The sequence below is a fragment of the Ascaphus truei genome, chromosome 4 (assembly GCF_040206685.1).
Source record: "Ascaphus truei isolate aAscTru1 chromosome 4, aAscTru1.hap1, whole genome shotgun sequence".
NCBI lineage: Eukaryota > Metazoa > Chordata > Amphibia > Anura > Ascaphidae > Ascaphus > Ascaphus truei.
Genome location: NC_134486.1, coordinates 72,324,083 through 72,339,502, shown reverse-complemented (window position 1 = coordinate 72,339,502; position 15,420 = coordinate 72,324,083). Strand labels below are relative to the sequence as shown.

At 44.9% G+C, this 15,420-nt stretch overlaps 1 protein-coding gene across 2 annotated transcripts in view; it reads right to left on the bottom strand.

Annotated features, from left to right (window-relative positions):
- SNAP25 (synaptosome associated protein 25) overlaps window positions 1-15,420 on the bottom strand; it is a 135,283-nt gene that overhangs the window by 78,275 nt on the left and 41,588 nt on the right. For both annotated transcript variants that reach the window (XM_075596036.1, XM_075596034.1), the window contains exons 2-3: window positions 715-848; window positions 131-172 (exon numbers count right to left, since the gene is read on the bottom strand). In XM_075596036.1, the coding sequence (XP_075452151.1) occupies window positions 131-172; window positions 715-786 (114 nt within the window). In that variant the 5' untranslated portion in view covers window positions 787-848. The remainder of the gene's footprint in view (window positions 1-130; window positions 173-714; window positions 849-15,420) is intronic.

The window sequence follows — 15,420 nt, the reverse complement described above, 5'->3', positions numbered from 1 at the left end:
GCTTGTGGAAATAAGCAGTAAAACAACACACAATACTATACATTTATGAATTTGTAATATAATTAAAGAAGTGACATTAAATGCAAATGTTTTCTTTGCTATGGTCTATGTAATATAAATCATATCTTACCCCTTCAACATATTGAAGCATTCGACGTGTGCTTTCCAGCGACTGAAAAACAAATTGAAGAATACATTATTAGCAGATACAACATATTTATGTCAATGCTATCATTTGTATATACTTGTGCCGTGAAAGAGACAGAAATCCTATCTTTGGTGCACTCCTTAGACAAACCCTCTAATGAACTTGATAACTTCTACCTCTCAAGGTTAAGCAGCGATTCTGATTTAATTGTCTCAATCAAAAACTTAACTTAACTACAAAAACTTAACTTTCAAAGATTATAACACCACCCCATGTGTCTTTCAGAATCAATATACGTAGCAAGATGCATTCACATATTTCCCCTTGTTTGCGTCAGTGACAATTGGGGAACTTGCTGTATAAGGAAATATCTCATAATGTTATTATATAGTTCTTTTAGCCAAACTACAAGAAATCTGAAATGCTTTTCAAGGCATTGTGTCTGGAGCTTTGTACATATCTTAAATTAAATACAGTATAAGGATGTGCTACAGTCCTATGTTTGAAATTGTAGCAAAGTAATCTACATCTTTCATCAGACATCTTCAAGCGCTCTTTCATCTCACCTCATCAGCCAGCTGGTCAGCACGTCGCTGCATTTCTTCGAGCTCATTGCGCATATCAGCATCTTCTGCCATTTTGGACGGATGTGTATTGAGGGATTGGGGAGTTCACAGTGTTCAACTATCCACAGTTGGACCTGAAATGAATCAAATATTAAATGTTAAGCTTTACACAGCAAACATTGTTCATTGACATAGACATACAACATTAAACTAGACCAGGGGTCTGCCACCTTTCTGTGAAGAAGTGCCATTTTATAAATAATTTCTTTGTCCATCATTTTCAGAGAGCCACAACACATGGATGCATAGTACACCCCGCAAACACATACATATACTGTACACACACACTAATAGGTATATACTTTATAAGCATTAACATACAACAAACTTACTTTAATCAGAATTAGGGAAAGGAAAAAATATGTGGGGGAATGAAATGCGCATCACAATACAGTTTGTCATTCCCACCCTTGCGTAAAAAAGGCAAAATAAATCAAAATATGCTTGGTCCAGTGTATTTATTTACTCCCCCTCCCTCTTCTCTCATTCAATCCTCTAACACAGCGGTGCGCAAACTGGGTCGCCCCGAGAATTTTATGGGGGGGTGCAGGTGGTTGCAGAGGCCCCGCGCTCTTCCCCAAGGCATTTAATTTAATGTCAGGGGATCGCGTGAGGCCTCTGCAACACTCCACTTACCTTGATTCAGACGGCTGTGTGACGCGTCACCATGCAACGCGGCGTCAAATGATGACACGGGACCATGTGACGTCACATGACCCTTCGCCATGGCAACGCAGAGTCAAATGATGCTGCGGGGTCATGGCGTGACATCACATGACTCCGCATGTCGTAAAGCAAGGTAGGGGGGGCGCAAGCACCGGGGGGATCAGGCACGGGTGCACAGCATGAATAGTTTGCGCACCCCTGTTCTAACACACTCAATTCACCCCCCCCCCTCCCCACACTAAATAACCCTGGGGAGACGCCTGGCACGCCGGTAACAAGAGGCCCAACTCCAGCAAAGGCCGGGGCCCCTCGGAGCCACCGCCAGGACAGTGAGGAAGAGAGGAAGCAGCTGGGGAGCAGCAACCTCCTCCTCCTCTATCAATCTCTCTGTGGGGTACCTCAGGGCTCTGTCCTGGGACCCCTTCTCTTTTCTCTGTACACACTCTCTCTAGGTGACCTAATCACATCACTTGGGTTCAAATATCACCTCTATGCTAATGACACACAAATTTACTTTTCAACCCCTGACCTTACACCTGCTGTACAGACTAAAGTTTCTGAATGTCGCTCCGCTATATCATCCTGAATGGCCCTCCGCCGACCTAAACTTAACATGGCAAAAACAGAGCTCATATTTCCTCCCATACCTGGCCCTATTACCTCCTTCCACATTACTGTTGGAAGTACTATCATACATCCAGCAGACCAAGCACGCTGCCTAGAGGTCACGCTAGACTTCTCTCTCATATTCTCTTCTCACATTCTTTTATTTGAAGCGATTCAAACCCTTTTACTGATTTTTATTTAGGTCAGATAATTGCATGTTAAATTTAAGCTACTGTATTTATGATACCTATCAGAGCATGATATTCTCTGAAGTAGTATTCTTCACATGTACAAATATAGGTTGTCTCCATTTGAGCAAGTGTCAATATATGAAAAACAGAAAATTACACTTTACACAATTTTATATACAGTAGGTCTATAATAATCTTTATTGCTTCATATGGTGGTTAATAGACCCTAAAGATTCATGTCTTAACAAAGATGTTGCATACTTTCATGTGCCATATAATTTGTTACTAAAGTTTATACCTCACTTTGGAAAATATTTGTCTTTTGATAATTTATGGAGGATTTAAACAAAGTAATATATGGCATCTGAAAAGGTTTGGACAGTAATATTAATCTGGTAAAAGCAATGGTAAAGGAAAGTAATGCTTGCTATCTTTGACAAAGCATCATTGCAGCGCAAAACACATTGGAGTGATCCTTGAGGTCCTCCATTTTTTCATACGTGCTGATTAAAGTTTTTTATTAGCACTTTTTTGCTCTCCAGACCATCATTTTTCTTCAGCAGTTCGTCGCCATTAATTTCCTTTAACATTGGCGTTTACATGGCAGGGAGCACGCCGGTGATACGTACAGCGGCAAATCTTTGTGAGTGTTGTCTTCAATCAATGTTAAAGGGACACTATATTCATGACTACGACAGTGAGTGTGTATGGCTACTACTGACAGGTGAGAGACAGAATACCTGAGAGTGCTGAGCCCAGGTGATCCCTGATATTTCATGCTGGGATGATCAGCAACTAAGCCACACACCGATGCTACATATGATTTACTAGACCCAGTGAGGTCTCGCACAACTACATATATTAGTACTGTATATAGAAATTGCCAGAAATCTTTGGAAGGTAGAACTCATATTGATATTCCTGTTTCTGAATGCAGCTTATTGAATGCTCCTTTTTATGCAATTATGTTCTTATCTGTCCTCCTAAAACAAGAAGGATACGGCAAGATCTTGACAAAGGTCAGTGTGTTTGACCAAAACTTTGATCTGTGTGGATCAAATTGTTTTTTTTGTATGAAGACCTCTGGAGTGCCGGTTCCTTCTTGTTTTAGGAGGATGTGTCCGGTATTAATAGTCTCCCCAGCAGGGGATGATCGCTGTGCACCTGAGGCAGTTACATAAATCCAGTGAGTGAATCTAATTCTTTCTTCTGATCTGTATGATTATAGTACTGCAGATTTTTGTTTGCACTAATTTTTGGACTTGCTCCAGTTTTTTACTTCATCTGGTAACAGATGGATCGGATGGATGTGTTAGGGCGTCAAATTAAAAATAAATGACAGATTTCTTGAGCAAAAACATGGTCAATAGATTGTACTTGTTCTTAACTGCTTCAGTATATCTACTTGTAGAAAAACAACGTGCTATTGAGACATTATTTTCAATGAATTCATGGTCAAATGTGCCACTGCATTGGCAAATGTGGGATAGTATTTTGTGCAAACTGATTTACATCAATACAGAAAACACAGCAGAAAATGGGAATGTGCAAAGTTTTCCCCCAAATTTGCTAACCATGCAAAAGTGACAATTTTTTCCCTGCCAAGCTGTAGTCCGAGTTCCCCATGCATTTTATTTAATTAGCCCAACGCAGGTAAATGGCTTTTTTATACAGTACTACCATTTTTGCAACATTTTTAGTAATTTGGCCAACCTTTTGTATTGTAAACTGTTGTGAAATTAAGGAAAATATCATGATAGATGTTGCCAAGTAAAAGTCGAACACATGTTGACAAAATGTCAACAAAGCCACTCTATGGATCATTTCAGAACATGTCTCACTACACCTACAACTTTATGACAGAGGAAGAGGTTGGCTCAGCAGATGCAAAAGCATTTATTCCTGAAACTTCTACCTCAATAAACATATGTGGCCAGGTCCCGCCTGGGTCCCTTCTGTCCCCTGCTTACATCCGCTTAGTGAGGGGAGGGTAGCAGGTGCGTCCGGCGGGTGCCGGGAGATGCATGGCATCCCTGAAGGCGACCGAGTTGCCGGCGGCTGCCATTGCAGAGCACCGCCATCTTGCGCACAGCCGTGCATGTGCAGTGCAGTCGCACATGCGCAAGAGAGCCAGAGCGGCAGCCATTACAGTAAGGTGCTCCGTGGGGACTACAACACCCAGCAGCCACTGGGGCTGCTAGATCACATGGTGCGAAACAGCCAATCGAGCTGCAGCAACCCCCTGCGGCCAGGATAGATACATTTGGCACGCTGCAAGCCACGCCAGTAGGAGCTGGGACATCAGAGGGTAAGGGTGTAGGGTGTCAGTAGGCCCCTGCACTAGGCCAGAGACCCCCTGTTAGGCCCCAGCTAGGCCCCAACACCCACATAGCTTATGGCTGTTATAGCGACAGGTTCCTTAGACAGGGACACTGCCCCACTTAGCATCATTAGTGTCAGGGACACAGCAGAATGCTACGCAGCAGTTGCGGCCTGTGGTCTGGGACCAGACCACCACCACAAGGCACAGAGACTATCTTCGCGGTGGGACACTCCTGCTTGATACCACTCCAAGTGGAGCCGGACGCCTTCACTGACAACGACGCCATGGGACTGACGGTTCTCTTCTATCAGTGATACCGGGTGCCGGAGCACCTGGCAGGTATTCTCATCTACAAGTGCACCAACAGTAACACGCGGGTGTGGGCAGTGCTGTCACACACACTTTGGGTGGGTTGACTTTGTGGACACCAGGGTGGTTGGGTGCCAAGGGGCACCTCAGTACTTTACGGTAAACCCCACCGGGGTGTGGACACGATGTTGGGGGCATGGTGTGGGGGTACGGCCCTGTGAGGCTTGAGTAGTTCTGTTATTACTCTTCTTATGCATTCAGTAAACTTGTTATACCATACCAGTGTGTATTATTTACATAGTGTCCTGCACAAGGTTATCCAACACTGTTAGGATCCCGCATAGGTGGGGGCGCTGTCACCAGATGGATCAGGTTCACCCCAGGCTCCCAGCAGCGGAGTTTCAGGCCTCCTGTGAGCTACAGGTAACACACACACACCATAGTCGCCATATCTCCCAGAGGGTGGGGGAACTGCGCTACACATAAATAAAATAAAAAAGCAGTATAAGTAGTAGGGTCACCTAGATACATTTTAGGTAGGAGCATAAATGGGTTTATGGGGTATTTTGCTGCTTTAAGTCTTAACTTAAGGTTGGAGGAAATTAGATTTCACCAGCAGCACAGGAAAGGGTTCTTTACATTAAGGGCAGTTGGAAATGTGGAATTCATTACCCATGGAGACTGTGGAAAAAAAAAAAAGGTTGGCCACCATTTTAGAAAGGAAAGGTGTACAGCGATATACCAAATAAATAAACATGGGAAGGATGTTGATCCAGGAAGTAATCTGATTGCTATTATTTGGAGTCAGGAAGGAATTTATTTCTCCCCTTTTGGATGATATTTCACTAGGATTTTTTCCCCCCTTCCTCTGGATCAAAATATTTTAAATACAAATATAGGATAAAGTATCTGTCGTCTAAATTTAACATAGGTTTAACTTGATGAACATATGTGTTTTTTGAACCTCAACTACTATGTAACTATGTAACTATGTAACTATGTAACTATGTAAACTGTGAACAATATACTGTAATATAAGCCATTCCACAATAACATTAGAATCACATTTTCTGTGACTTTTGAGTGTTTTGCCCATTGTGATTCAAAATCTTCTTTTAGCTCACTAATGTTTTTCTCTACCGGTGTCTCCTGTGCACTAATAACATTCCGGTTTATCAGGTTTCTTCAAAGGTATCATAAAAAGAACAATTAGGGATAATTTTGTAAATATTTGTATAGAAAATGAGCTGTAATATGTGTTTGACAGCTGTGCAAAATGTAAACAAATAAGGAAAAGCAGGATAATACTGTATCTGTCACCAAGGCAGAATGTTTTGATGTGTTTATGTCTTTTACCCTTAAATTGTAGGATAATTAATTTCTGCACAAAAAATGTGTGTGTTTTAACAATGTGCATCAATACATTTTACTCATAATTCTATTGCAAATTTCTTGTAGCGGCATTGATCCTACAGAACTGTAGATTAGTTGTAGGCAGTGATACTTTTTAGCAGACTAGCATCAGATGACATTATAGAGTACAGAGCTTTCGAAAGTTCCTACGTTTCTTCTTCAAGTGTACTGTAACCGTACTATAATGTACACTTGAAAAGAAACCTATGATGTTTTGAAAACTCTGTACACTATAAGTTTATCTATGAAAACACTGTTGGTCTCTTAGAAGGTAACACAACGTACAACAAACCTACAAATCCTTTTAGAATAATTTTGACATCAAGAAAAACTTCCAAAGGCTGGTGATAAACCCAACATTTAGCTGTTGGGTACAAACACCTAAATGTTTTGGAAAACAGTTTAAATTATCCCACAGTACTGCAAAGTTATTTATATTGAGTTCATATGTTATGTTCATATAGAACATAAATGTTCCCAGCACACCAAGAAAAAAGAACTAATAAAGGATCAGCCAAAAAGTCAAATTTAATTAAACATAAACGATGCATATAACGTCAAACAGCAACAGAGGGAGAACGTGTATATACAAGAACAGGGACAAAGACAGGGTTGGGGAAGGAAAGAGAGGAAAGGAGAGGAAGAAAAAAACACAGGAAATTCAAAAGTGCAGGGCAACGGGGGCAACGTAACGTTTCGGGGTACAGACCCCTTCTTCTGGCCCGTTCCCAGGTAGTCCGAAGTCACCTGGTACTTCCATTACCCTGTGACTAGGTCCCTGAAATGCACAGTGACACACTGACACTAAATTACAAAAGTAAATGAAACAATGGAATAACAAAGATATATAAAGAGCATATAAAGAGCTACTGCTAGTACTCCAAGACAGTGACACACTGAGTATAACTGGCAAAGTATGGTGCTACAAGGTTAATGACCCACTGAAGTAGACTTGTGGCCAGCATACACAGGAACAGTCCAAATGTAAATTCAGCTGGAACAGTAAACTCCTCAGTGTGCAAAAAACTCCAGCACTTATATGTTATGTTCATGTACTAAACAAAACAAAAAACCTAACTATCACATATGTTTAATTTGAATGAAATAAATTGTGTGTATACATTTGCAAAAAGTTGTATGCTGGTAATTGTGCTTTTGTAAATTTGAACAGTATAACAATGTAATTACTTTATTTCTGTGCACGAGTTTTGAAAAATGTTACATCATTGTTACTACAGTTCACCACTGTAATGTGTGTACATATAAACACATACATACATACACATATACATACACATACAGTGGTGGCCATCCTGAGTCTAAAGCGGCCGCCACCGCGGGTAATTTAAAACCGCGTGCAGTCGCGGCTGGTTTTTTTTTTCCCCGATGCTTGCCGCGCGGCCGCGCGTCACTGGTGCCCCAGTTGGTGAGCCGGTCACGCGTGCCACGGTTCCGCCGGCATCCCGAAGGCATCCATGACGTGTTGGGTTCTGGGGATCACACGCGCTGTATGTGTGGGGGATCAGGGGAAGTAGAGGCGGAGCAGCCAGGGGGTCACGCGTCATGGACCGGAGGAAGGGAAGATGCGGCTTGTGCGCGGCCAAGTTCGGCGCCAGCCAAAAAAAGCCCCGGGAAAATTACGGGTAAATGTAAGAATTAAGCTGGTCGCAGCAGTACAGTATACACATATACACATTGAGGATGGGCACTCACAGATTTTTTGTTTTTGGTTTGAAATTTGGTTTGGGTTTGGGTTTGGCATGAACTGGATTGGGTTTGGTAAAAAAATTGGAAAAGCTCAAAATAAGTATTTAATCTTTAATATTCTTAAAAATGTGAGCGCACTTTTTTAAAACTGTGTACTTTTCACACAACTATACAAGTAAACAACCTAAAGTAATGAACGAGCCTCTCTAAGGTTTTGCTCACATTTTTATTGGATTCAAAAGTTTGGTCCAATGTTCGATTGAACAAACTTTAAAGTTTGGGAAGTTTGGATTTTGAACCTGCGAACCTTTCAACCACGATTTTTCTGTTATCGTTTAAACAAATTATCTTATTGCTTTCAACCCAAAATACTGCACAGTAGCATTTACTACTATTGTTCACGTATCCCAGAACAGGAATATCAAATATTCTGTACTGTTAATTTATTGTATAACTGTTAACATCTATTATAGGTGAAACCTGTAATTAGATTGTAAGCTCTTCGGGGCAGGGACTCCTGTTCCTAAATGTTACTTTTATGTCTGAAGCACTTCTTCCCATTATGTGTTATTTGTATTATTTATATTATTATGTCACGTGTATTACTGCTGTGAAGTGCTATGTAGATTAAGGGGCCTATGCAGAGAGCAGCGAATTTTAAAATTGGCGAATTTATTAAAAAGTAGCTTTTTTGGAGAGTTTTATTCTCCATATGCAGAAAAGTGCGAATTCTGCTATGTTTAACATGGATGCGTGTGGCGAGTTTAAATTGGCGAGATGCGCGCTTCAGAAACGTGTAAAAACAAATTCGCGCCTTTTTTTTCCCTTTGCAATGGCCGCGAGCGGCAGCTTCTTGCCAATTTTTTCTGGCGAGGCAAAAAGGAGACAATCGCGCCATTTTATTGGCGCGAACAGCCGCTAGATGCCGTTCGCGCCTCTCTGCATTAGGATATTTTTAAAACTGGCGAGATTGAGGTTCTCGCCAGCCGCGAGGCGAGTTTTACAAATAGAAAAGAAAAATTGGCGCGTTTTTCGGAACTCGCCATTTTCTGCTGCTTTCTGCGCGATTTTCTCCAAAAAATGGCGAATTTCGAAATAGAGCTGCTCTCTGCATAGGCCCCTAATGGTGCTATAAAATAAACGTATATAGTACATACATACATACATAAACCAGTCTGAAATGTGATTGGCTGAAATTTTACATTTTAACAAATTAGCTTTCTGAGCAGCAGCACTCGTTATACAAGCAGATGAATGAGCCCAGCTTATCTTAGACAGGGGAGGGGTGAGAACGCTGACTCCTCCCCCTCCCTGCCTGCGTGGGAGAGCAATGCAGAGGAGGAGGAGGCTGGGAGTGATGATGGCGTGATGTGGAACATCGCACCCCATCTGGCGGTAACTGCTATAGCAGGGTTCTCCGGTCGTTCCCGCTTACCTCCGCTACAGCGGGGGAATGCAGGGAGTGTTGAGAGAGCTGCAGGGGCGAGCGCATCGCCGGAAGCTTCGGTGGCCCGCTCTACAGGGCGCCGCCATCTTGCGCAGGTTCACGCATGCACGGTAGGTGCTGCGGCGGCCATTACATTAGTTGCGCATGCACAGTCTGCTAGGCGCATACGGCCGTCCATAGAGAAAGCTCTGCAAGGGACTTCAACTCCCAGCAGCCTCAGGGGCTGCGAGTCACATGCAGCCAGATAGCCAATAGGGCTCTAGGATTCGCCTGCTACAGGATATAGTCATTAGACAGAGCCCACGCTAGTCAGTTGGAGCTGGGACACAGATAGGGGAGGGTGTATGTGTGCAGGAGTCTGTGGCCCTCTGCACTAGGCCAGAGACCCCCCCTAGGCCCCAAACATCTCAAGATTGTGGCTGCTACAGGGACAGGCCTTTAGGTAAGGACCCTGCACCATTAGCTGTTTGGTAGTTCAGGGACACAGCTGCAACGCTGCGCAACCCTGATAATCGTGGTCTGGGTCCAGACCACCCTGCCAAGACTAGAGACTATGTTCGTGTGGGACCCTCCAGCGGGATACCACCCCCGCGGAGGCAGACTCGTCGCGGATGACCTTGCTGGATCGGCGGATCCCGGTTGTCTTCCCATCGGCGCACCCGGGTCCTGGAGCACCCGGCAGGTACCTTTAACACAAACCATTAACATACACCATAGTGGCAGCACTGACCACACATTGGGGTGGGAGGGGTTATATCCTCGTGGACATCTGGATGGTTGGGTGCATGAGGGCCCCATTGGGTACTGTGGACACAGTGTGGGGTACACGGTGGTGGGTTACTGCCCTGCGCGGCTGGATGGTTAGCTGTAACCAGTAGTATTATTATTATCATTGTTTGGCATTTCATATATGTTCATAGTAAAGCTCCATTGTTCTGTTACATCAGTGTGTGTGTTGTACATATATGGTCCTGCACGGGATTATCCCGCATAGCTGGCATCCCACGCAGGTGGAGGCGCATTTATATAACGAATCAGGTACGCTCCCGTGGCGGAGGTTCAGGTCTCTTGCGAGCCACAGGTAAAGCACCACACACATCGTAGACGCCTTATCTCCCAGGGGGTGGGGGAAAGTGCGCTACACTGCCACATGAGTCAATGTCCTGCATTGCGGCTTCATCACTCTCAGCTACTGGGAGATAGGTAGAGGGGGGGTGTGGAGAGGGTTGTACTGTGTGCGTGTGTAGAGGGGTTGTACTGTGTGTATGTAATGGGGGGCTGTACTGTGTGTGTGAATAGGGTTGTACTGTGTGTGTGGAATTGGGTGCTGTACTGTGAGTACAGAGAGGAGGGGCTGTACTGTGTGTGTGTGTGGAATGGGGGGGCAGTACTGTGTGTGTGTGGAATGGGGGGCTGTACTGTGTGTGTGGAATGGGGGGCAGTACTGTGAGTGCAGAGAGGAGGGGCTGTACTGTGTGTGTGGAATGGGGGGCAGTACTGTGTGTGTGGAATGGGGGGCAGTACTGGGAGTGCAGAGAGGAGGGGCTGTACTGTGTGTGTGGAATGGGGGGCTGTACTGTGTGTGTGGAATGGGGGGCAGTACTGTGTGTGTGGAATGGGGGGCAGTACTGTGTGTGTGGAATGGGGGGCAGTACTGTGTGTGTGGAATGGGGGGCAGTACTGTGTGTGTGGAATGGGGGGCTGTACTGTGTGTGTGGAATGGGGGGCAGTACTGTGTGTGTGGAATGGGGGGCAGTACTGTGAGTGCAGAGAGGAGGGGCTGTACTGTGTGTGTGGAATGGGGGGCAGTACTGTAAGTGCAGAGAGGAGGGGCTGTACTGTGTGTGTGGAATGGGGGGCTGTACTGTGTGTGTGGAATGGGGGGCAGTACTGTGAGTGCAGAGTGGAGGGGCTGTACTGTGTGTGTGGAATGGGGGGCAGTACTGTGAGTGCAGAGAGGAGGGGCTGTACTGTGTGTGTGGAATGGGGGGCAGTACTTTGTGTGTGGAATGGGGGGCTGTACTGTGTGTGTGGAATGGGGGGCTGTACTGTGTGTGTGGAATGGGGGGCAGTACTGTGTGTGTGGAATGGGGGGCAGTACTTTGTGTGTGGAATGGGGGGCTGTACTGTGTGTGTGGAATGGGGGGCTGTACTGTGTGTGTGGAATGGGGGGCAGTACTGTGAGTGCAGAGAGGAGGGGCTGTACTGTGTGTGGAGAAACTAGTAAGTTAATTACAAATTAATATGTCTATACAAAAGTGTCTGTATTATTTATGCAAAATGGAAAAGATAAAACCCATACATTCAGCCTGTAATAGTAATACCCCCTAAGAACAGGGCACTGCTGGACAATTTTTACTTAAATAAAATTTACTTGCATTAAAAAAAAAAAAAAATCCAATACTTGAACACCCTTCATTCTATTCCGATTTCTCTTTGATTAGAAGAAGCAGAACTTGTTATCGGCAGACCTCTACTAAGGAGGTTAACTGGGGTCAGAAGCTTTAATCGGATTGAAATCGTATCCGCCCCCTTGCTGTTAATGACACTGGAAATCATTTCTGATTTAAACAAACATGTCTAAAATCTCAGGAAAACTGTAGTATTTGACAAATGGCAAACAATGAAGTTTTACATTGAACAGTTTAGTCCAGGGGTGGGCAACTCCAGTCCTGAAGGGCCACCAACAGGTCACTTTTTAAGGATATTCCTGCTTCAGCATAGAAGCCTCAATCAGTGGCTCAGTCACACTGAGAAGCTGGCAGTCTTTGACTGAGTCACTGATTGTGCCATATGTGCTGAAGCAGGGATATCCTTAAAACCTGACATGTTGGTGGCCCTTGAGGACGGGAGTTGACCACCCCTGGTTTAGTCTATATTTTATAGCTTTATTTTGCAGTGTTAGGCTTTGGTCCCGCTGCGTCTGGTGACGCGCGCGGCTGCACAGCAGCGGGCCACCAGCTCCTTTCCTCCAGTCTGGAGGTCCCTGCTGGCTCCTTCAGACGGGGCTTACTGCGTGCTGTGACGCGTCAGCCGGCCGATGCTGCAAGCTTCTGGTGATCAGAAGTGCTGACGCGTCACGTGGTGCAGCAGTCAGCCAATGAGGAGGGAAGGGAGGCGGCTACGGGGAGGGAAGGGAGGCGGCTATGGGGAGGGAAGGGAGGCAGCTACCCTGGAGCCGTGCATAGCGCCCCCCCCATCTCCCCCCTCCTCTGGTGCCGTTTCGCAGGCTGCCCCTACTCCGGGAGGGGGGGAGAGGAGCGGGAGGGGAGAGGAGGGGGGCTCCGGGAGAGGGACCGAGAGGGGGGAGAGGGACCGACAGGTTGGAGGGGGACAGCACGAGAGCCCTCCGCTCAAACCACGCCTCCCCCCCGCCCCCAGCTCCCGCTCCCTCTCCCTACAGACCGCAGGGAGCGGTCAATTGCAGGGGCTGCTGTGGAGCTGAGGGGCTGCTGTGGAGCTGAGGGGCTGCTGTGGAGCTAAAGGGCTGCTGTGGAGCTGAGGGGCTGCTGTGGAGCTGAGGGGCTGCAGTGCTGTGCTGTGGGATGGTCCCACCCCCTCACGTCATGGCCGTGCCCCCCACCCGTTTTGGCCACGCCCCCCCTCCCCCACCCCGCTCCGGAAAAAATTCACTGCAGACCACAAATCGCGGTGCAGTGAATTGCACGCACCGCGGGTAAGCAAGGCGGCCGTGCGGGCGCGTGCAGCGGGGCCTTAGCCTTATCATTTGATATCTGCATGAAGATAACTGGTGTGGAAATCATGAGGCATTACGTGAATTAAAAGCCACATAATGCACATCTTGGGAAAAAGAAAGAAACACATAGGATAGGATTAAGACTTAAGTACCTCACATATACAGTATAAATAAGACACATGAGGGAATCATTAAAAATAAAAAATAAATGAAAAGGTTTTAAGCTGGAAAGTATTGATTTTTTTTAACTGAAAGAGCAGTTTGTGCTTTGAACTGCTTTTTGGTAATAATAGTGAAGGTACACATATTCAAAGAAATGTACAATATTTGTAATTGATATTGTGGAATGCTACTGGTATGATTACTATGGAAATAGGATTTACCAAATAAAAGTCTACTCTTTTGGACAAATAGCATTTAAATAAATGTCTAGGTTTTTTTACACCGAGGTAGAAATAATGAAATCATTAAGCAACTTTATTATTCAAAGTGTTCGATTAAATTATTTTCTTGTAAACAATTCATTGGTGATAAAATCCTTCCCTTTACATGTTATTTCGGTTACATTTTTCAGGATAGGTTCTGAGCACGTACTGTATGTGCTACTCGTAAATAAAGCATTAGGCACAAAGCAGCAAAAGCTTGCGGAAACAGTTTACATGGTTGGTTCAAAAAGATTGCCCCTCGTTCATGTTTAATTTGTAGTCCTTTGCATGCAGATCTCTTGTAGTTCAGAGTACTATACAGCATGGCAAAGATTAAACAGAATGGAAGGAGAGGATTTATCATGACACTAATATAGAAGCACAGCTTATACTGACCAATCAGCTAAATGAGTGCTCCATGTAACTTGCTGCATGATATGCAGTAAATACTACGTATTTATAATCACATGACCCGTGGATTAAACCGGAGGCTGTATGATCCTTTCGGCTCCACAGTCTCTGAAGGAAGGAGAAGTGTGTTCTCTTGGCGCTTAGAGATGATTGTGAATGTGGATTAATTATGGCAATTAACATATTTCTGAAGTCAAATGTAATCATGTTCACTGTTAACAAGACATTTTGTTAAGATAATATCCCCCATATAATTAAATGAAAGCGACTGAGTTTGAGGAAAAAGGTATTCGCTGAGTAAGAAGGTGGGTATGTGCTCCATTATATCGCAGTCTCCATTTCTCTTGACTTTCTCCTTCATCAATTATTATTCTTCATTTCCGTCATACTTCTCTGTCCCTTCACCATCAGCCTCTCCTTCCTGTTTTAGTGACTCTTCCTTTAAATGACAGATTTTCCTTTAAATACTGTACTTCCATAAAATCATAGAATTTGACAGCACATCATCATCATCATCACCATCACCAACTTTTTCCTCGCAAAAACACGCCTCCACTTAAGGGGGCATCGTAATACTTTACAGTTAAAACAAATTAAAATGATATACAATTGTTTTGCTAGATAGGAGAAGCCAAAAGGAAGAGGTAAGTCTTACACCGAGCCTGAAACAGTAGTAAAGTAGATATACACCTGAGCTCTGGTGGTAGAGAGTTCCAGACCTCTGAAGCCGCACACAATAAGGCCCGCCCACCAGGTGTAGGGTGCAGTACTCTTGGCATGGAGAGGCAGACCCACTGAGGACCTGTGATTATCGCCACTAACCCACCCCCGTGACTTTAAATGAGACTGCAGATAGGCAGGCACTTGACCTTTCAAGGTTTTAAAGGCTATTACGGCCAACTTGAACCGAATACGGTTCCAGTGGGAAGCCAGTGCAGATCGCGTAGGGTGGGAGTAATATGCTCAAAGCTAAAAACACATCTCAGCATCTGAGCTGCAGCGTTCTGCACAAGCTGGAGCCTACACATCAGGCACATGCATCATTCTTGCATATAAGGCATTCCCGTAGTCCAACTGCATAGATACAAAGGGCATGGACCAGTGATTTAAGGTCCATAGATGACAGGATGGGACACAAGCTCCGAAGCAGCCTCAGATTAAAAAAAACCCAGACTTAACAACTGAGACCACTTGGGCACACATGTTGAGACTCTGGTCAGAGGATGCCGAGGTTACGAACCTGGGACACGGGCAGCTGCTGTACACCATTGATTAGGGGAAGCTTGCACACACCGAACACAATCATTTGTTCAGTCTTGTCAGGATTGAGCTTCAGCTAATTCATCTCCATCCATGGCGCCACCTCATCTAGACAAGGCGTCAGTGTGGCAACAGTCATCTCTGGGCAGCGCTGGAAAGAAACATAGATCTGGGTGTCATCAGCATGCTAG